The sequence below is a fragment of the Amphiura filiformis genome, chromosome 5 (assembly GCF_039555335.1).
Source record: "Amphiura filiformis chromosome 5, Afil_fr2py, whole genome shotgun sequence".
Classification (NCBI taxonomy): Eukaryota; Metazoa; Echinodermata; class Ophiuroidea; order Amphilepidida; family Amphiuridae; genus Amphiura; species Amphiura filiformis.
The window spans coordinates 71372490-71395281 of NC_092632.1; the positions used below are offsets into that span (position 1 = coordinate 71372490).

Sequence of the window (22792 nt, forward strand, 5' to 3'; positions counted from 1 at the left end):
AATCTACTGCTCAGCAAACATATAAAGGGTATAAAAATGTTTTAATAACATTCCAAAAACATTCTTGAAAACTTGATACAAAACATTCTAAACAGAATGTTATTTTGGGGTTGAAAAATATTTTGCGAAAAATGTTTGCCCAAAATATTTGCAATAACGTTTTAAAAAACGTTTTCATGACCTTTATATAACCCGACATTTAAATGTTATTAAAAGGTTTAAAAAAAATCATTTTAAGAACATTTCTGTGTTTGCTGGGTTCAAATATTTTAACATAATGTTATTTAAGTATTGACAAAACATTTGGCAAAAATGTTTGCAAAAATAGTTTAAAATAACATTTTTTGAAAACATTTAAAAAATATTGTTGTAGTGTGTTTTCATACAAAACGTTTTAAAACGTTATCATGACCTTTATATAACCTGACATTTTAATGTTATTAAAACGTTTTACCTAAACCAAAAGCCAAAATATAACTTATTTAAAAGCGTTTTTAAAACGTTTTTGTGTTTGCTGGGTTGCAACTAAATTTTGCATGGTTATAAGCTGAAATTGACAAGTATGTAGCCTACAGAAATTTGTCAACATTCTGGCTGCCAATCTTGATTTCTGGGGATTGTTGTAACTCTGTCAGAAGCCAATTTGTCATTACCATGATTACTTGTTGATATCTATTCAGAATTTCATATCAGCAATGTGGATATCAGAGTACTGTTTTGATTTCATGCTGTTTTCTTCATTAACGAGTTTATATTCCAGGGTTTATATTATTTATAGGGGGCCTAGATTTTCAATTTGTGATGTTCATACTCATAGTAAATCACATGCTAGGGTGTGAGTTCTATAATTCATTTGACAATGGTATCTAATAGGCCCCTTCTACTGGTTTATGGCCACTGTATTATAAACAGTAAAACTAGAATGGTATGTATAATGGGTAAAGTAAAAATAATGGCACCGTGAGGTTGTTGTATGAAAAAGACCAGCACGAAATTCATCCTTCAAAAACTGTGTTTTGTATATGGTGTCATAGCTGTCATGTAAAAAATAATATGCCCAATTTTCTTCCCCATATGGTCAGGAATGTTACATGCTAGCGTGAAAAGAGGTACTTGTATTTGAAACATATGCACTGTAAAAAATGTACAAGTTAAAAAGTTTTGCATGGGTTTTCATGGCATTTTCTGAAATGTTTGCTATTATTAAGTACCACATTCTTTCAAATTAGTCACTTAATAGTCTACTTATGAAAATATAAAGACTACATGGTGCGCAAAATAAATGTTCCAAAACTCACTTGTCGCAAGAACACTCTTTGTAATTTTGACCACTTTGTCACACTTTGGTGCCATTATTTCTGATTATACCCATAATTTATGTATACTTGTTTCATGCTGTAAATGGGGATACACACAAGGATCCTTACCAGTCAATTGGGGAAATACCGCGAAATGGGGATATTCCCGTTGACCTTAACTTTGATGTTGATTTGGTTTTGTCAGGATAAGGCCTACTATGTTGACCTAGGCTACCTTAGCCTGGTCCTAGGCCTGCTGATTTGTAATTGTAGTATGTCATCCCCAGTTTGGTACTAACATTTCTTTGTGTACCAGTATAGGCCAATATCTATCATCTCATATAACACGGGACATCGTTACTGGATAGGGAAAATTATTATTGTTAAAACAACATCTTTATAAATTCTTATGCTCATACAGCACACAAGGGAAAATGGGTGACAAACTTAACACTTTATTCACATCGATCAAGACCTTGCACAATCCCTAAACTGGCATTTACCAATGTCCTGTTCCATTTTGCATGGTGTGTGAACTGTTGATTAAACCAGAGAAGATGAGAAAATACAGAAACTATAATTATGCCACTCCAATTCCAAATTGATACCTTGTACTGGAGTCTGTAGAGAAGAATCTTTTATGAGAACAGCTGCTGAAAATTGGGCCCATACTTAGGTTTCAATTGTGACATTCTGTTATCAAAAGAAGATCGAATGGGGATATCCTTATTTTTTCGGTATTATTTTTCCCCAATTGACTGGTAAGAATCCTTGTGTGTATCCCCAATTGCAGCATGAAATAAGTGTCTGTGAGAGCGACACTGTGCCACACCTTTGTGCCCAATTTGTGATACTTCCCCAGTTGACTGGTAAGAAACCTTTTGTGTATCCCCAATTTCAGCATGAAATAAGTGTCTGATTGCCACATCCCCATGTAACAAAAAGAAATGAAGATATCCCTATTTCACGGTACTTCCCCAATTGAATCCTTGTATCTATCCTGAATGAAATAAGTGTCTGTGATTTTGACATTCTGCCACACCTTCATGTTATAAAAAAGAGGAATGGGGGTATATCCTTATTTCGCGGCATTTCCCCAATTGACTGGTAAGAATCCTTGTGTGTATCCCCAATTGCAGCATTTAGGAACTATAAGCATACACTTAACACTTTATTAAATGATACGTGAAGAAACCCAGGTATTCGTAGGTAACATGATAGATTTAACAATATCTATATTGAGTTCAAATTTTGCTATTATGTTAATGAATGAATAAAATGGTAATTATTGAATGAATCAGTATATATGGGTAATACTATTGTCCAAGGGTACCGCTTAAGGCAGTCTGCAGACTCCACATGTTACATATAATATTTTATGTATAATAATGACGTCAAAAAGTATTACACGTCGAATGAGAAGTATGTACCGGGAAAATATATATTTTGTTATATTGGGTGTTGCTTAATTAATTCATAAGGAGTTGCTCAATTTCTAAGAGTGGTAAATTTAGTGAGTGTTCTTACACGCAATGATGAACACCTTTTGATGTCTTCTTGCATAATATTTTAACTGTACAGTAGGCTTATACTTCAATTACTAATTTTAAAACAAACAAACCAAAAAAAACGGATAATTTACTACATTAATTTTATAGACATCCCACATAATAATACGGTAATAAAAATTGCTTTGATTTTATTCATGTTATCAATAATCATGAATAGTTTGGTACGGTATTTAGAGGCCTACGCTGGAATTTTAAAAAAGCCGGATGACACAACACTTCACAACGCCACTCTACTTACGGGTAAAACAATAAATTAATAAGAGTTGCAGAACTGGTTACAACATAAACACGTTGGGTTATGAATTTGCAACACTTTGTGCATGTTGATATCGGTGATATTACATGTAATGTTGGAGTATGTTCTATTTATCATCCCAAAATAGGCCTACATTAAAACATGAATAATGTTAATCATATGCAATGCCTCTTATATGGGTACTAATGATCCCACAATTAATACAACTTTAATAAAACTATAATAAAATAATAATTTTAATACATATAATTAACAACCATAATAAAATTAATAGAACTACAATTAGTATAGGCCTACTAATAAACGCGTTGAACGTTTAAAAAGTATGACCGTCTTTTTTTATTGTAATGTATACAAAAAGAAATTCCGCATAGAAAATATAAATATTTGGCAAAGACTAACGCCTATATATTTAATTATTAGGCCTCTATGGCTTTCCACAGAGTATACATAACATCACTGCCCCTTTGTTTCTTTTTCGCAAGTCAACGTGCTCCTAAACGTGAAACGAGATTAAAATTGAAATAAATTCAACTCTATGAAAATATTTTTGTAATGTGCTTTTCTGATTGGCTGATTGTCAAGAGGATTGCGGCACACGCAAAGCGTTATGCTGTAATAATTCCCTTGCCGATATCTATTATAACACCGTCTTTTGAAATCCATACACCGTGTCATATGAAATAGGCTCGGACCATTCTTTGTGCACGATACAGCATCTTATTTCTCGTCCATATATCCATATGTCAAAAAAGTTTGAAAACTTACCAGAACGGCTTTATATCAGAACAATTTGAAATCTATTTGCATATTATTTCATATCAATGCAAGCATTGTTCTTTCCTGTCAAACATGACACCAAATTTGTGACCATAACTTGTTTCATTGTTGAGTAACTGTCTTTGAAAGACAAGGAGGTCTCAAACAAAATGTGCCAAATCTGTCATTGTCTGCGCCATTTGCATCAGTAAACATGAATAAGGAATGCCACATTGTTTCATTAAAAACGGTTTCAAAGTACTGTCAGTCTCACATACCGGTCTTCTGCAGCCGTTCTTTTTCTTGTATGGCTACTTCTGGGTCTGTCTTTAACATCTCCGGTCTGACGAAACTTGACTTTTAGCTTGGAGATCATACTGCAAGAAAATCCAAAAGTCGCCGTAACGTGATTCTGAGGTATGCCAGCCTCAAGCTGACCAATAGCGCGAGCTTTATCCAGGTCTGGTAATTGAACCATGTTTGATTAGAACTTTCTTGCAAATGACCACTATGAAGAAGTGACCAGCAAGATAGGTTGACTTATGCTGATCTGTTTGAATCCACATGTACTAGAACTGCTAATCCCATCCTAGCACTTTTCATTCAACATGATGTACTGCAAACAACATTTCATACATTCTTTTATTCATGCATTAAACCACTCGTTCATTCATTCAGAGCAATAAGATGAGCGCAGATAATGGTCTATTTCGCACATTTTCTTTTAGACCTCTCTGTCTTTCAAAGAAAGTTACTCAGCCGTGGAATAAATTATCGTCACAAATGAGGTGTCATTGTTGACAGGAAAGAACAATGTTTTCGCTGGTATGAAACAATATGGAGATAGATTTCAAAATTGTCTGATATACAACCGTTTTTAAAGTTTCCAAACTTTTTGAGGAGTTTAGTAGATCCATTAAATAAGAATTTTGGAACAAACCGTTTTAATTTTCTGGGAATTTAATCCACAGATTTATTCACAATATTTCGACCCTTGGCCTTTATCAAGTGTGGGCTGCGATTCACGTACTTGAAAACAACCAAAGAAAAGATTGTTGCGTGAAGCGTGTGCGTGTGAAAAGCGACCACGTGTTGTGCATGCGCGTAAAGCGCACATACCATAAACATGCAGGAAATACACAAAAGCGAAAACAGATCATGCAGATCGCAACTCCTGGACTACTGGGCGCATGATGGATGAAATTAAGAGTCACATTTATTTATATTGAATACATTAAATTGTAGATTCATGCCGTTGGGTTACTTGGGTTTGAGTGTCCCAAGTTGGAAAATGATTTGTTGTTCCATCAGCTTGCAGTTCTTTCTATCTGAAATTTGAGTAAGTGTTGTCACTTCGACATCATCCAAGGTGTGGTCACTGGTAGTGAAGTGCTCCGGAACTGGTCGGGAGATGTCACGCAGAACTGAAGGATATCGTGTCTGTGCTCTGTAAATCTTTCGGCCAACCTACGCTCTATCTCCTCGATATATAGACAGGTGGGATGGCGTTTGCAACTAATGCAATGAATCACATGGGTTGAAATGCAACTGAATGTTTTCTTGATGTGATACACTCCTCTGGGTCCCGCCACGCTGTTGTTGCTCCTCAGATGGCGGCAGGTGTTGCATCTGCGCTCGCTTGCAGGTTACCGTGCCGTGGTTGGCTACCGTCTCTTCATCTGTTTGTGGTAGTGAAGAGCGCGAACAAGGTGATCTTTAACGTTCTTGTCGCGACGGTAGGACACAATGGGTTGTTCTTTGAAGATATCAGTGGTTGTAGGATGATCACTAATTATCTTCCAGTTGCGCATGATCACATTACTTACTGCAACAGTGACTGGATGATATGTGAGTACAAGCGGGGACATTGGTGATTGTCGGCACGCCTTCAGTGCGAAGGCTCTCTTCTCTGGTGATGGTATGAACCCGCTGTAATGCCGCAGAGTTTACATTGTCGAGGTAACCACAAGACTTGAAGAACTGGATCATGTCCAAGGATTGCTTGCTGAAGTCGGCTTCACTGCTGCATAGTCGTCTCAGGCGGAGAAGTTGTGAGAACGGTATGGAATTCTTACATGACTTTGGATGTGATGATGTGTAGGCCAAGTACGAATGGGAGTCAGTGCTCTTGTAGTGTACTGAAGTGCAGAGATGATTGCCATCGATTGTGATCATGATGTCTAGGAAACTGATCTGTTCGTTGGAGATTTCCCAGGTATATCTAAGCGCCGGGTGGAATTGATTGACAAATTCCATGAAGTGTAACAAATCTTCTTCTCTGCATGCAGTTAGCGTCGCGATTATGTCATCAATGTATCTGAGGAAGTGATGAGGTTTTGGACCCTTATACTGTTGTAGAAACTCTTGTTCAATGAAACCCATGACGATACAAGCATATACTGGTCCGAATCTGGTACCCATCTTTACGCCCTGGGTCTGAAGGTAAAACTGTCCATTGAATTCAAAGCAATTGAGATTGAACAAGTTCAGCAAGTCGACAAATAGTGTCAGTTGATGGTTCTTTGATCTTCGTCTGTCAAGGAAATGATGTAAAGCTAGTAGTAACTCGTCATGTGGGATACTGGTGTACAAGGACTTCACATCCATAGTGAATAGTAGTGATTGATTTGCATTGAATGAAGTGAACATCGTTGAGAAGCCTAAGGGCATGTTGTGAGTCCTTGACATAATAATAGGCCTAGTGTATTTTCCAGCAAAAGGAATTTAATTATTGGAATTTGAGGGGTCCAATTTTTTTGGTTTCGAGGGTCAGTTTCACACGGTTTCATAATGGACATGTCGGAATTAGTAAGAATATGTGCTTAAAAATAGGCATATTCTTGAAAATCTGAAATTTCGTTTATAAATATGGGTGCATTATAAACATTAATGAAGAAAATGCAAGCAAATGTGTGTATCTTATAACTGTTTTATAAGTTTATGAAATTAGATGTCATGGTGTAGGGAAAGCCAATGAAAAACACTACAGAGTACACAATGGTACAGGAATTCAGTTTCCTGGCACGGTGGATTTCTGGTGAATTTATTACTATAGTAGGCCTACTGGTAAAGTGCAGAATAAACATCCAAAAGCACCTCTTGGATTTTTTAGCAGCATCAGTAGAAATTTATCTTTGATAGATTTATGACCTCGCTTGAATCTAGCAAACAATTAAGAGTCGGGATTATAGCGCGCTATTTAATGTGATTCAACTCATGGAACCCATTTTTATTTGACTTGTAATATACTTTTTGACGTCACGAAAAGTATTATACATAAAATATTATAATGTAACATATGGAGTCACCAATTTTTGGTGAAAGCATTTCTGCACGCTGTATCTTCTGCCATCAACATAATGAAATTAATAATAATTTGCATTTAGGCTTTGTTTGGGTTTTGTTGAGTTGATATTACTGTAAGAATATTGTCCATTTTCTGATTGGTCTCTTGAAATAAAACTGAACAAAATTAACTTTCTGTTCAACAGAATAATACTGCATCTGCCATGCTATGGCTGGACCTACTCAAATGACCCGCCAAATGTACTGTGCGCGGGCAGCGAACCTCGTGTTGCATTATGTCCCGTAAACATAGTAAACAGCTTGCTCAGGAATTTGGAATGCGGGCTAAATCGCACGTTAGAACTTGACATTCACAGGGTACAGTAGAGGGTACAAAGATTATGTCATGTGAAAAGGACATTAATATTTGTTAACAGCAACTTAGATTATTTTCACAAATCTACATGTAACCTTTTTGGGACACCGGTATAATCATAAAATCATGAACCAATAAATGCCCAAATACTACAGATATCATTTAGATTCATCACTTCTCTGCAGAACTTTAAAACATTCCTAAAGACTCATCTTATTCAAATTGTCGTTCAAGATGTAGATTAATTATTGTACTTAATTTATGGTATAGTAGGCCTAACCTTGTTTTTAATTTATGGCATTGTACAGCTGGCTTGTACCTTGCAAATAATTTGTGTATTTAGCTTTCATGTATTTTGCTTTGTAAAGCGCTTGGTGAACTTGCTTTTGTTGTGAGGCGCTCAAAAATATATTTTATTATTATTATTATTATTATTCAGATAATGTATAATTTGATGCTTTAATGAAGAGCTGAAAGTGTATTTGCATCATTTTATTTAGAAATACATATTAAGTGGTCAAAACATTTAAACAATTCCGTAGCAAGCTCCCTATTTGAAAAAAGGGTTAAAATATGCCCTTAAAAGCATTTATGTTTCTCAAAATGTATGCATGAAAAATAAATCACCTACATGCTTCCAATCACACATTCTTTTCAGAACCACCACAGAGGATAAACCCACTTATGGAGTCCACCCGGTGTTGTCACCCACTATGAAGGCACTTGTATAATAGGGCCTACTCCTCAGTTTATACCAAACAAATACGAACTATATACCTATTCGCCACTTGCACGGTTCCGCCATTATGCACTATATGCGGGAGAGCCTCGAACTGGCAGCATACATGAAAGGAAGAATTACGTAACCTTACACAGAATGTTATATGACTGGTTCAATTCCCATTCATGTATGCTGCCAGTTCGAGGCTCTCCCCGCACATAGTGCATAATGGCGGAACCGCAAGTGGCTTAATTGTACTAACTAGATTTTCATTATTATGATATGTAGGCCTACTAATAGGTCTACTATTTTCTAATAAAGAAAAGATATCCATTTGAATGAAATCAAAACCACTCATGCTTAATTTTCATAGTAGAACATCACTATATGTTAGCATAGGCCTACACAATGCCATAATAGACCTTGCATTTTCCATTTTTAGAGAAAAACTCCGTCACTTAAAATGGACCAAATTGCCAATGTCAAAAAGTTAGGCATTTTAGACCCAAGTTATATAGCTATGCAGATTTATGTTTCTACTGTGAACAAATATACCTAAATTAAGCTGAGCAAAATGTAGCTGATGAGATCAATTAAGTCTTGATCACCATTAATCGAAACACGTTCTACGATAACTTTATATAGTTCCTCAAAAATAGAGAAACTTTTAGTGTCTTTTTCCCTATGGAATAAATGGCCTTTTGGTTGGAATTTCTTCACAACCACCCATATTACAATCTCTATATGCATGTCTTGCATGCAAAAACATAGCTTCTTTTTACCTAAAACTTAGCAATTAATTTGCATGAAGGTAAAATATATAGCTATACCAATCTTTTCTCTAAAAATATAGGTCTACTGATATCTGAACATTAGATTATGTAATCATCCCTTCACCAATAATTAAGAGCGGGGTTGGGAATTGGAAGGAAGACATTTTTGACCAGCTGAGAGGGGAAGGGTGCAAACCATTTTTGGCAAGCCAAGAGGGGGCAAGTGATTTTTGGCACACATTAAGGGCTCGGATAGCGACATTTTCACATATTTTTTGTGGGACCTGAGAGCACATCATACATATTGAATTGCTTTTTGAATACAAGGAATGTTCTTCTGATATCAAATACTAGTAATTTAGATTTTTTGAAATTTGCGATATAATGATTGAAAATTGATATTTTTGAAATTTAACAGTCATCAAAGTAAATTGAATAAATCTAATGATAATTTTGTACTTAAAGTGTAAGTAGCTGGGATGAAAAGTCGTTCATCATATGAAAATTTTTACATTTCGTATTAAAGATATAGATTTCTTTTCAAAACACCAAAAAATGTAAGTCTTTTTGGAAAAAAAAATGTATATCTTCAATATGAAAGGTCAGAATTTTTAAATGATCATTGGCTTTTCATCCCAGCTACATACACTTTACATATCATTAGATTTATAAAGTTTACTCCGTGGACTGTTAATATCAAAAATGAAAAAAATAGTAATATTTTATAATTTGCCATAAAATTTGTATCATATCGCAAATTTCAAAGAATACTTATTCGGTATGTCTGATGTGCTCTCAGGTCCCACCAAAAATACTGTGCAATGTTGTTATCCGATTCCTTAATGGGGCCCCTTTTTAAATAAAATGCTTAAAAAGCAGTATGCTTAAAATATGCAAATTTTCCTGTTTGTTGCACTCACAATATAGACCATTTAAGGGATGGGGTATGAACGTTTGGACAGTATTTATTGTGGGACATAGAGCACACCAGACATATCGAATTGCATTCTGAATTGCAAATCTGATGATAATTATGTACTTAAAGTGTATGTAGGTAGGATGAAAAGCCGACGATCAGTTAGGTCTTTTGGGGAAAAAATCCATATCTTCAATATGAAAGGTCAAAATTTTCAATTGATTGTCGGCTTTTTTCCTCCCAGCTACATACACTTTAAGAATATATCATTAGATTTATAAAATTTACTTTCGAGGACTGTTATATATCAAAAATGTGAAAAATATCAAATTTTAATAATTTGTCATAAAATTTGTATTATATCGTGAATTTCAAAAATGAAAATTATTTGATATCATTATTATTATGGATATGTCTGATCATCCTGATGTGCTCTCATGTCCCACAAAAAATACTGTCAAAACGCTCATTCCAGATCCCTTAAGGTTTGCACATTTAGATCCCAAAAAAATTTAGCATGGGAGGGGGAGGGGCAAGATTTTTGGCAGGCCGAGAGGGGTTGGGAAGTGATTTTTGGCAGGCCCAAAGGGGGCAAATGATTAAAAATTGATATTTTTGATATTTAACAGTCCTCGAAGTAAACTTTATAAATCTAATGATATGTACTTAAAGTGTATGTAGCTGGGATAAAAAGTGTATGTAGCTATTGAAGATATGTATTTTTTCCCAAAAACACCACAAAAAATAAAAATTAGGTGTTTTGGGGAAAAAATCCATATCTTCAATACGAAAGGTCAAACATTTCATTTGATTGTCAGCTTTTCATCCCAGCTACATACACTTTAAGTACACATCATTAGATTTATATTTAAAATGAACTTGGTGGTTGATTAAAACATTGTTGTTTACAACATTGTTTCATGAAGGCAAGCCAAGCAGGCTAGGCCGACCTACACTCATCAGATCAGAACATCAGAACATAATGCAATGAGTGTAGGATGGCCTGGTTGAGCAATTTACTATGTGGATGATTTACCTGGATTGCTTGGATTTATCATTAGATTTAGAAAGTTTACTTGAGGACTGTTAAATATCAAAATATCAATTTTTAATCATTTGCCCCTCTGGGCCTGCCAAAATCACTTCCCAACCCCTCTGGGCCTGCCAAAAATCTTGCCAATTATATCACAAATTTCAAAAAAATCAAAATTATTTGATATCATCAGGACATTCCTCGTATTCAGAATTCAATTCGATATGTCTGATGCATGATGTGCTCTCATGTCCCATAAAAAATACTGTCCAAATGACAAACGTTCATACCAGAGCCCTTACCCCAGTTTCAGACCAATTTTAATCTCATGTTTTGGTTCTTTTTTGCAATACAATTGCACATTTTTGTTTGAGTACTTTACTTTGTGATGAGAATTTCCAATGCAAGAGGCATTTTTCTGATGGGAATTCCCAAACAATAGGTATTTACAAAAATGGAATTCCCGAGCAATAGGCATTATAGCCATTCAATCTAGGCATTTTCGTGATGGGAATTCCCATGCAATATTGAGAGGAAAAGGAGTTGGAAATGGGGGGGGGGGTGTGGATAATCTGAAATAGCAAATTTTCAGCATGAAGTAAGTGCCTGTGATAGCGACACTGCCACACCTTTGTGCCCAATGTTTATATTCCCATTTCGCAGTACTTCCGCAATTGACTGGTAAGAATCCTTGTGTGTATCCCCAATGGCAGCATGAAATAAGTGTCTGTGAGAGCGACACTCTGCCACACCTTAATGCTCAATGAATATATTCCCATTTCATGGTACTTCCCCAATTGACTGGTAAGAATCCTTGTGTGTATCCCCAATTGCAGCATGAAATAAGTGTCTGTGATAGCGACACTGCCACACCTTAATGCCCAATGGATATATTCACATTTCATGTACTTCCCCAATTGACTGGTAAGAACCCTGCCACTGTGACACTGCCACACCTAAATGCCCAATGAATATATTCACATTTCGCGGTACTTCCCCAATTGACTGGTAAGAACCCTTGTGTGTATCCCCAATTTCAGCATGAAATAAGTGTCTGATTGTTATATTCTGCCACATCCCCATGTAAACAAAAAAGAAATATGAAGATATCCTTATTTCATGGTTCTTCCCCAATTGACTAGTAAGAATCCTTGTATGTATCCCCAATTTCAGCATGAAATAAGTGTCTGTAATTGGTCGTATGTCATGAATATTACACACTGAAAAATGACATAAACGTCACCAATATGTACTGCAGTAAGCATAACTTTTATTCCTTACATTTAAAGTGCACACACGTATATATTTTTGGAAAGCTTATTACAAGGATGTTAGATACGGCAAAAAGAGATCCAATATTCAGGGCGGGTAAAATTCCTATAGGGTGTAACATTAAAAAAAATACATATTTTGAAATTTTGATATACCTGAGTCATCTTTTTCTCCCAAAATGTACAAGTCAAAACAGATGTGGATTAAAAAAAATATGACAATGGCCCAAAAACAAATCATAAACGGGACGACTGGTGGTGTTCTGTGTTGATCATGCAGGGTGGTCAAATTCGACTGTATTTTTTGATGCAAAAAAAATAATTTGAAGATCAATTAACTTCTTTATTTAAGTAGCAGTCCTATATTTCATCACTGAAAATGTAAATTAGAAAGAGAAATACATGAGTCGTGAGTTTCTGCCCATAGTTATACTCAAATATTAAGTATACAGGGTGATCAACATATTATACAGGGTGATTATGTTTGACTCATTAGTACGAAATTCATCAAAATTAAACAGGTTTAATGTAGTAAGTGTAGTCATGGAATACAAACTTCATTTTCTTCTATGTAATTAAATGGCCCTTTGTACATTCTGTTAAGTACATATATTATTTGTCATCTCTGTGCAAAATGGTACTATACAGGGTGACTTTAAATATGGTATATTATTAGGCGGATATTGAGCACATATTGTCTTCATGGTCTTGAACCCGAAGTACAAATTTATTGTTTTCATGTATCATATCTATTCCAACATAAAGAACACAACCTGTTGGAATAACCACATTTGAATGATGCTTAGCTTGTTTGTATACATCCTTTCCTTCAATTCCCTACACTTGTACAGGGTGTCCCTAAAAAAAAGGCCCCACATTGCGCCTCTTTTTCTCCTATTTCTGAAAAGTTGATCAAATATATTTTGGTATGTAAAGAAACATACAATCGTTAGCTTTAATAAACCGAAACAATTATTTCAATCGGCTCATAACTTTTGAAGATATGTCCTTTTAAAGAAATGTATCCGTTTTTCACTCTGTCCACGGAGGAGGTTTGGCTACTTCAAAGATTGAAAAGTGCATATACCATGCATGAATATAAAACATTCCTCGATGACAACTTTATTTAAGGGAATGGGCTTTACCGGTGGGCTTATGGGTTATGGATTTTGTTAAGTGTCATTAATTTGGGCGAAATTGATCTGGGATGGGACTTCTTTTGCTATACTTGCAATTACTTATGTTTTTCTCGTTTCTTGCTTTCTTTTTATTGACAACATAAGTCATTTCTCTTTTTGGAATAAAAGGTACCCCTGAAAAGGGCTGTTTAGTTTGTCTTTGGTTCTTTTGAAGTGAGTTTACTGTGCTGCTCTGCCCTCTACCTGGTTGCCTCCGTGGCGAATACAGGTTTCAGCCCTGGTCCTTATTGCATCAATTGCGTTGCATACCATCCTTAAGGCCTTGTCTTGCCGGATACTTGCGAATGCAGCAGTAATCTGGGTTGCGAAGATGTTTGAAGCTAGCTGGTGATCCTCGCTTATAGTGAATGCTTTCCCAAGACTAATGCTATTATCTATCCATGTCATTAACCGTGTGTTTCGTTTAAATCTTTGATGTAGCCAAACCTCATCCGTGGACAGAGTGAAAAACAGGTACATTTCTTAAAGAGGGCATATCTTCAAAAATTGTGAGCCGATTGAAAGAATTGTTTTGGTTTAATTAAAGCTAACGATTTAGGGTTTCTTTACATACCAAAATATATTTGATCAACGTTTCAGAAATAGGAGAAAAAGAGGGCGCAATGTGGGGCCTCTTTTTTTGGGACACCCTGTAGTTCAAATGCAACACTAATGCAATCCTAGTCCAAATGTGCTGGAAATGGTTTTATTTTTAGAGCAGACCTCTAGCAATAAATTGATACCAAATACTTTGAACACAGTCAAGTACTTTAAGAATAAACTTGAATGAAACTTGACAAAAAATGGCTCCCCATTTTAGCGTGCCCAGTTCATGGCATACGACCAATTGCAACATTCTGCCACACCCCCATGTAATCAAAAGAGAATTGGAGATATCCCTACTTCCCCAATTGACTCCTGTGGGAATCCTGCCATGTTGAAGGGAAATGTGGCAAATATTGCACAAGAATAATTTTTCCAGATCTGAAAGAACCCCAGGACTGGGAGAATTAAACATACAATGTACTTTCAGGGTTCCTTATTATTTCATTTCATTTTAAAGTAGCTAAAATTGGCTTTAAACATTTATATACACACCCTTCCAGAACTTGAGAGGGGTTGTTCACATTTTATATGAACGCACTCCGTTTTTCCCTCTTTCATGTTAAAAACTCATTTGGGTGTGTATTGGTGTGTGTCCACAGTTCCAATGTCCCCAGTTAATATGTTAAATACCCATACACACTTCCAGAACTTTACATTTAAAATGGGGATATTCTATATCCCCATATTTCATGTTAAAAATCTCATTGAGTGTGTATTGGTGTGTGTCCACAGTTCCAATGTAAAAATCACTAGGACAAGGAATTTGAAATTTGTAATTCCCACTACAGATTGTTGATAAGTAGGGTATACCTACACATAAGCAATAAAAAATTCAAGCATAATGTCATGCAATAGGTTGTCCCCAATTTCCTACATCTCTACCCATGTCCCCATTTTCAGGGTTATGTGGGTAGGGGTGAACTTGTACATGTATGCAAGTTCTTTAGTAGGATAGGTAAATAAGCTGTGGGTTTGTACATGTACATGTACAGGATTTTGTTTCCTCTGATAAAACTGAACAAGGTACCAACTTGCTATATGAGCAACAGATATTCAGTGTATTCAACCGGAGACTAGTCTCAGTTTCAACACATTTGTCAGTACTAAAGTACCTCCTTCATTTATTCCAATATTGATAGCTACATTTGTATATTGGTGAAACATTAATTAATAAAAAAAAAAAGGAAGTTACTTTTATCCAGTATATATACGTGCAGTGTTCGAATTTAGGAAAAATAAATGGTTGTCCCACTGACAACCAGATTACAATTTCTGGTTGTCCGTCTAAGTTTTTGGTTGTCCATAGGCCTACAAATGTGACTTTTGGCTAGATTTATGGTTGTCCGGCGGACAACCGAATCAATATTTTTGGTTGTCCGGCGACTTTTTTAGTTGTCCCGGGCAACCGGAAAACCAAAATTTCGAACGCTGTATACGTGTACATTTGCATGAGCGCATGATTTATATGAAATAGATATCAACATAAATTTGCTAAATCCTTCAAATGTTCTCAGAGAGCCTGGCATAGTAAAACTTTTGGAAGCAAATCATTATTTTCTATTATAATTCTGTGTCCTCAAAGTTTTGGTTTTCTTTTACACCTTACTGTATTGTCTCATTTCTTTTGACATTTATATAGTGTTGTGTAACAGGTTTTTGCATTTTGATATTTCTGGGAGGAAAACACATTTACAAGGGTAGGCTTATAAAATAGCTCAGAAGCACATCATTTTCTAAAAACTTTTACATGTAGTCCCATACCCAAATACCAGTCTACATTCAATGGGAGCTTCAGCATTTTGGCTGCAGTAAGAGGCAGCTTGGCAGGGGAAAGCCAGTTGGGGGGGGGTGCACACTGGTAAATAGATATAGGCCCTTAGTGAAACAAGTATTTCTGTCAGAAAGCTCAGAGGAGATGGAGCATCAGATTCAGATATAAAGGTGTCCGCCCACTGTGTCAAAGGTTATGAAATAGGGGTTAGGGCTAGGTTTAGGTTAGGACTAGGGTTATGGTTAAAATTAGGTTGGGTTTAGATTTGACTAGCAAACCTTAATTTATATTAGACACAGCAAATCTTATTTTTGACAAAGCATGCTGTAACCGACATACCAGCCCTGGGATACCAGCCCTCTAAATATAAAATAATTGTGGTTTGTAAAAATGCTGTCATTTTAAGGGGGTACTACACCCCTGTGGTAAATTGTGACTATTTTTGCATTTTTCTCAAAAAATAATAACACACCGATAACAAAAGTTATGTATATTATTGGGGCAAGGAATCCAATAACTATACTGAAATTTCAGTGACTCAAGGCAAGCGGTTCAGTATATATGATTGGAAATGAGGTACATCCTAGCGGTACCTCTTTTCTTATCATAAATAATGAACCGCTTGTCATGGGTCACTGAAATTCCAGTGTAGTAACTGGATTCCTTGCCCTATAATATGCGTAACTTTTGTTACCGCTGTGTTATTAGTTTTTGAGAAAAATGCAAAAATAGACACAAATTTATCGAGGGGTGTAGTACCCCCTTAAAGTTACACTTTTTGCTTGAAGCAAACAATGTATGTATTAAAACAAATACATGTATGAATTGGTGACTTGTATGTTATTTGCAGATAGCAGGCATGCTTTTATTTTGTCATTCTCAATGAGAATGCACATTCCTGTATAAGTATGTTGTGCCTAGAAATTGACATTAAATTAGCTTTGATCACTGGTTTTATACAAGTATGTAATTTCATCTCAGTGTCCAACAAAATGCCTGATTTTTATCTTGATATGTGTTTTGTGTTTTAATAGGGATTATGTTCATGTATGCAAATTTCATATTTTTAAATTGATATCATGAATGTGATATTTTTCTTTTCATTTGTTTGCATATGGTTGCTCAAGGTGTGTGTCTCCAGCTCCTTAATAGTGCAAGTTTTCTTGGTTTTTTTAAGTGCTATATAAATGTCAGGGATTTATTGATTGATTGATATTTACAAATTTTATTTCTGATAGTTTCTTATGGTGCTTTGGTCTGTCAAATGTCTCAGTAGATAACAAACAGTATGCTGCAAATCACTTTGACTTTACCAACTACTCTATTCCTCAGCATTGCCAACCATTGCATTGTTTTGTCATACATGTGTAAATCTATGTTTTGTTAACCAAAGGTGATCGCTATAATTTTTTTTCATACAGTCACTGAGGCTCTCACCTATTGTTGCTCGGGTACCCAGTTGAATTTCGGTCAGGAATACGGGTACACGTATTATACAGATGCAGAATTCAGTACCATCTACATTAAAAAATAAAAAAATAAAAATACTCAACATCAAAGATTCAAAGTTTTTCCAACTTACTGTTGCCAAGAAAATGGAAGGAATGACTTGTTTGCACATCAATATTTCCTGCTAAACAATTTTATTATGCTAAATAGTCGGAATCATCCAGGTAGATAAATAAAGTAAAATTAAATATTTATCTGTTCATCTGGACTTCCTGTTTTGAGCTGACTACAGTATCACATCTCATACAAGATGCATCTTCAGACCTAATGGGCTAGCGCTGAATTGTTGACATGTGACTCGGTTGGAGTGTTGTCACGGGAGAGTCGTTGAGGAACTTTTTTGATGGCTGAGTCATAAGCCCTTGACAAGTTGTGGTATAGTTCTCCTCCTCAGTTACATGAAGGCTCCTCATTACACCGGACATGGCCTCCTTGGCCCCTCACGATGCATGTCTGTCCACTTTTTAAAGTGGCATTTGGGTAACCCGTAACCGGAATTTTGATGTGGGAAGCCAATTAGGACAGCCTGGAAAATGGGTACCCTGAAATTGGTGATAGCCTTAATGGTCACAAGAAGTGTTCAGTTTCTTTTGTATCTTATGAAATAAAAATGTGATCAACAACAAATTTGTTGGTGCCACATGTATTGTACATGTAGGTTGCTGTCTGAACTTGCATTATAATGGTCATTTTCACGGTAAAGGGTGTAACTTTGGATTTTTAACATTTTAATCCATAGTGTTCTAATAAAGCCACAGAATTCCATGATTTTTGGCCACATAAGTCATCTAGTTAGCAGCTACCTTGGGTAGCATAATCAGCTCTGGGAGTTACTGCGTTCAGTTTTAGCAGGCTTAAATGTACTTAATATTGCCATTTTGAAAAACTATAAAAAACAGTAACATTTTTGTAAAACCCTGTGTTTTCTTCAGTTAGTTCATGGATAATTTTCTTATCCTGAAAGTACAGTCATATGTTCAGTAAACACTGCCACATTAGATTTAATTGTGAACAGCCCTGTATTTTTGAGAACCGGACTTTGATATTTGTCGTTTGAGGCTTCATTTTCCGTTAACAATTGTTAACAAACTTTGTGGGTGTAGCTTTGGTTCATAATTCTTGGTTATTTCTTCACTTCTTCTTGATTCATAACAGTTGTTATCTTAGCTTGAAATGGGTAACAAAAATTAGTCGATTTGCAAGCTTTTAAATTTTTTATAAAATCTTGACTTCAAAGAGCCGTTTTTCCGTTAACTTTTTGAAGCCTCCGAAACAAACTGTTCAGCAAGCTTGTGCAAATATAAATAAAAGAGCTCATCCAATCTATTTATCAAAATGTAGCAAAGTAGATCCTCAAGTCACATGTTTTTAAATCGTGGAGATATATATCGCCGTTGAAAATGGGACCCAATACAAACTTTCCGTTAACAATTGAAGCCTCCGAAACAAATGAAGCCTCCGAAACAACAATAAGATTAATTATCATCTATGCATATCTAAATTGGTGTGTTTCATACTGATATCTGCATTGTAATTATTACTTGATATGTGCAGAATGTAAAAAAAAAAAAAAAATTGGACATTATGGTTAATGTTTGAAAAATATACTGATACCCAAAAAGCCTGTTTGGAGGCTTCACATGCAAAAAACACCATACTTAACGAATGGGTGAAAAAAATTAACATGTGATAAATCTACAATATCTGCCGCATAGAATCATTGATTCAATACACACAAGAAAATAACAGCTTAGATGATCCCAACACTGTTGTTTTCAAAAAACTACTTCTGCAATGTTTAACAATTGTTAACATGAAGCCTCCGAAACAAAAAAATGACTTGCTGTGATAATTTAATTTTTGTCACAACTGAAATTCAATACTTAGAAGCAAAGCATGAAAATTGGTAATTGTGATATTTTTTACCTATTTTTTTATGTCAACTTGTAGTAGTTAGCCAAATATTTTACTTTTATGATCACCTGTGTTGTTAACTGAAGCCTCCGAAACACAAATCGCTTGAATTGCCAATTCTAAAAAATAGCTCCAATTTCTGTGAAACTTGGCTGGGAGGTTCCTTTCATGAAGTAGTATTTTTACATGAAGTTAGACATTCAAATTATTTTAGGAACCCAATTAAAACTTAAAAAATATGTTTAAGGTTTGGAAATTTCCATTGTAAATGACACTTGATGTTAAAAATTTTCAAAACTGCAATTACAAACATAGCAAAACATGGTATAAAATTTAACTTATATCTGTTGACTTACTTTGGAATGGGATTTCACATGTATTCCAGCTTTCATGTCATAATTTTCTGAGGTTATGTAAAATACATTTTTTCTTAGATTTTAACCAAAATGTTATGGAAATGTCAATTTTTTTATTAGAAATCAAAAGGTTTAAGCCTTGAAACATTATTTTACCGGAATTTAAGTTGCTTCTATGCATGATTTCAGTAAACAGAAACAAATTTAAGTGGTTTGAAATTTTGACCCTAAAAATCAAAAGTTACACCCTTTACTGTGAAAATGACCATATTGTACTATAAGCTGGAAGTCCACAAATCTCTTCAAATTTCACAAAGAACCTGAGCTCTTCTCAACCAGTTCAGTTCTGTTTGTCATACCATAGTCATCCATAATGCTTGGCTTAAAAAATCTTGCTCAAGATATTAGATGCCAAAGGAAGCAAGCATAGCAAAGCAACGTAACTCAACATCATGACGCCATTGCCATATCACCCGCCATGCTACCTGCCATGTCACCTGCCATTACCAGCCATCAGTCTGATAAGAATTGCATAATTGCAGCAATATATAATAATCTTATAACAGGTCAACAATGAGGAACTTTTTTTGATGGCTGCATCATAAGCCCTTGACAAGTTGTGGTATAATTCTCCTCCTCAGTTACGTGAAGGCCCCCGTATCCCTCACACCGGACATGGCCTCCTTGGCCCCTCACGATGCATGTCTGTCCACTTATAATTTTTTTAAGTGGCATTTGGGTAACCCGTAACCGGAATTTTGATGTGGGAAGCCAATTAGGACAGCCGGGAACATGGGTACCCTGAAATTGGTGATAGCCTTAATGGTCACAAGAAGTGTTCAGTTTCTTTTGTATCTTATGAAATAAAAAATGTGATCAGCAACAAATTTGTTGGTGCCACATGTATTGTACATGTAGGTTGCTGAACTTGCATTAGGCCAAGTAACAAAAATAACATGTATATCGTCCGGACTTTTTCAAAAATCGGTGAGGGAGGTCCTTATTATTTGTTATTGTGTTATTTTTTTCCCATTCATTTCTGTGGAAAATTGCAATTGCAATGTGTTTGTCAACACATCATCAAATCAGGGAGGCCCCCAGATATTTTTGTTATTTCCCCAAAGCCCTACCCCTAGCTTGAAGAAACTTCTGAACATGTCTTTTCATCACAACAATTTTAGAAATAAAGTAAGGGAGCAAATAGGAAAAATAACAAAAATATTTGAAAATCTCCAAAAATCGGTGAGGGCGGGGACGATATACATGTTATTTTTGTTACTTGGCCTTACATATTGTACTATAAGCTGGAAGTCCACAAACCTCTTCAAATTTCACAAAGAACCTGAGCTCTTCTCAACCAGTTCAGTTCTGTTTGTCATACCATAGTCATCCATAATGCTTGGCTTAAAAAATCTTGCTAAAGATATTAGATGCCAAAGGAAGCAAGCATAGCAAAGCAACGTAACTCAACATCATGACGCCATTGCCATATCACCCGCCATGCTACCTGCCATGTCACCTGCCATTACCAGCCATCAGAGGATGATTTAAGCACTTCCCAGCAAGTCTTGCGGTTAGCACAGCTGTGTGAGTGGACATGACACCACTGCCCGCCCACTGCATACACACGTGCATGGTTAAATTTGAATTTGGACAGATATATTTACAGTAAAAACACCTTCTAAAAGTTGGTCGATTTCACATTTTATGTTATTTACAGAAGGTGTGAATTATCCTTCATGCATACATCACTTTAGATCTGAAATCGACCAAGTAATAATGACACACGGGCAATTCTAAAACAACATCTTTTGCACAGAGTTCAATGGGATTTGAAAAGTAAAGTGGCAGTTGAAACTCTAGTGATAACCCTTTTACAGTGCATGATGGGGCTTCCTTAAATCATCCTCTGACCAGCCATCAGTCTGATAAGAATTGCATAATTGCAGCAATATATAATAATCTTATATCCATTTTATTTTCTGTTCCCTGTAGGTGATATATGGATGATGTATGGCAAAGGTGAAGAGTTCTCTCTTTGATTTTTGGATACAATTATAAATTCACATATACATGTAGTTCTAGTATTTAAAAATATTTAGACAAAAATTGGTGTAAATAGGGAAATATGTCAGCAGGTTGTCTTTCTCCCGAATGTATAAATATACAGGGTTCATGTAGACAAAGTAATATTGATCCACAAGAAAATGTTGCATAAGCAAACATCTGACTACACTATTTGATAAGTACTACGGTTGGGATTCCGAAAGGTGGTTTAAACCTAGGTTTAGCTAAACCCAGGTTTAAACCTAGGTTTAAACCTAAGTTGCGTTTCCGTAGCTGGTTTAAGTTAAACCTGGGTCTAAAGCTGAGTACTAAAGTCGCAAAAGCCGGGTCTAACTTAAACCTGGCAGGGGGTAGGTTTAAGTCCAGGTTTAAGTGCATTTATCTGCATGCCAATCACGGAAGCCTGCTTGTACGGAAGCGGACCACTGCACTTCGTGGCATTTGCAACTGGAAAATTGTGCCACAGAACCAATTTTTGGAAGTCATAATAAAAGGATTATGTTCCGTAATGAATAGAGAAGAGTTGTGACCAGAGTTTGAAAGCGGAGGTGATCGGCCAAGCTTGTACATAGCTGTAATCATGGACATGGCAGTAGCAGTGTAATACACGGCAGTGGCAGTGCAATGTACACGGCAGTGACAGTCATATCGACACCCGGTACTCACGGCACTATTAAATAGCATAGGGACACGTAAAGGTAAGAAACGTCGGCTTATTCGTGACATAGGCCTATTAATACTGTTTTATACCACTTAAAAGCCCCTATATAATTATGATAATCTTCACTCATTATTGGTGACGATTTTAGGCTGTGGTATTGTTTTTAGTCGATTAGGAATCGATTAGGCTAGGCTTAACAAATTACATGTAGGCCTAGGCCTAAATACCCTAGCCGAGGCTTTGTGGATTTTTATCAGCAAACGAAGCTCGGACAAATCTTTTTCAATAGTCCCTTATTTATCGAAGTCCGGGCTTTTTTCCCATCAAAACTGCATAATTATCAGTACCGGTACCTACAGTCCTACTAAATAGACATTTTCCGTAGGCCTATGTTCTTCAAGATGTAGGGATTTTGTTCATGTTTATAGGCCGGGCTTCAAGTACAACAATAAGCTTGGAACATCCTAGACC

The 22792-nt window shown here is 35.8% G+C and overlaps 1 protein-coding gene across 6 annotated transcripts in view; it reads left to right on the top strand.

The window, feature by feature from the left end:
• Positions 1-22792, top strand: part of LOC140153659 (tetratricopeptide repeat protein 7B-like) — a 76796-nt gene that overhangs the window by 10008 nt on the left and 43996 nt on the right. For 3 of the 6 annotated variants that reach the window (XM_072176460.1, XM_072176461.1, XM_072176463.1), the window contains exon 4: positions 21589-21615. The exons of the other annotated variants lie outside the window; for them this stretch is intronic. In XM_072176460.1, coding sequence (XP_072032561.1) covers positions 21589-21615 — 27 coding nt within the window. The remainder of the gene's footprint in view (positions 1-21588; positions 21616-22792) is intronic. 6 annotated transcript variants of the gene reach the window in all.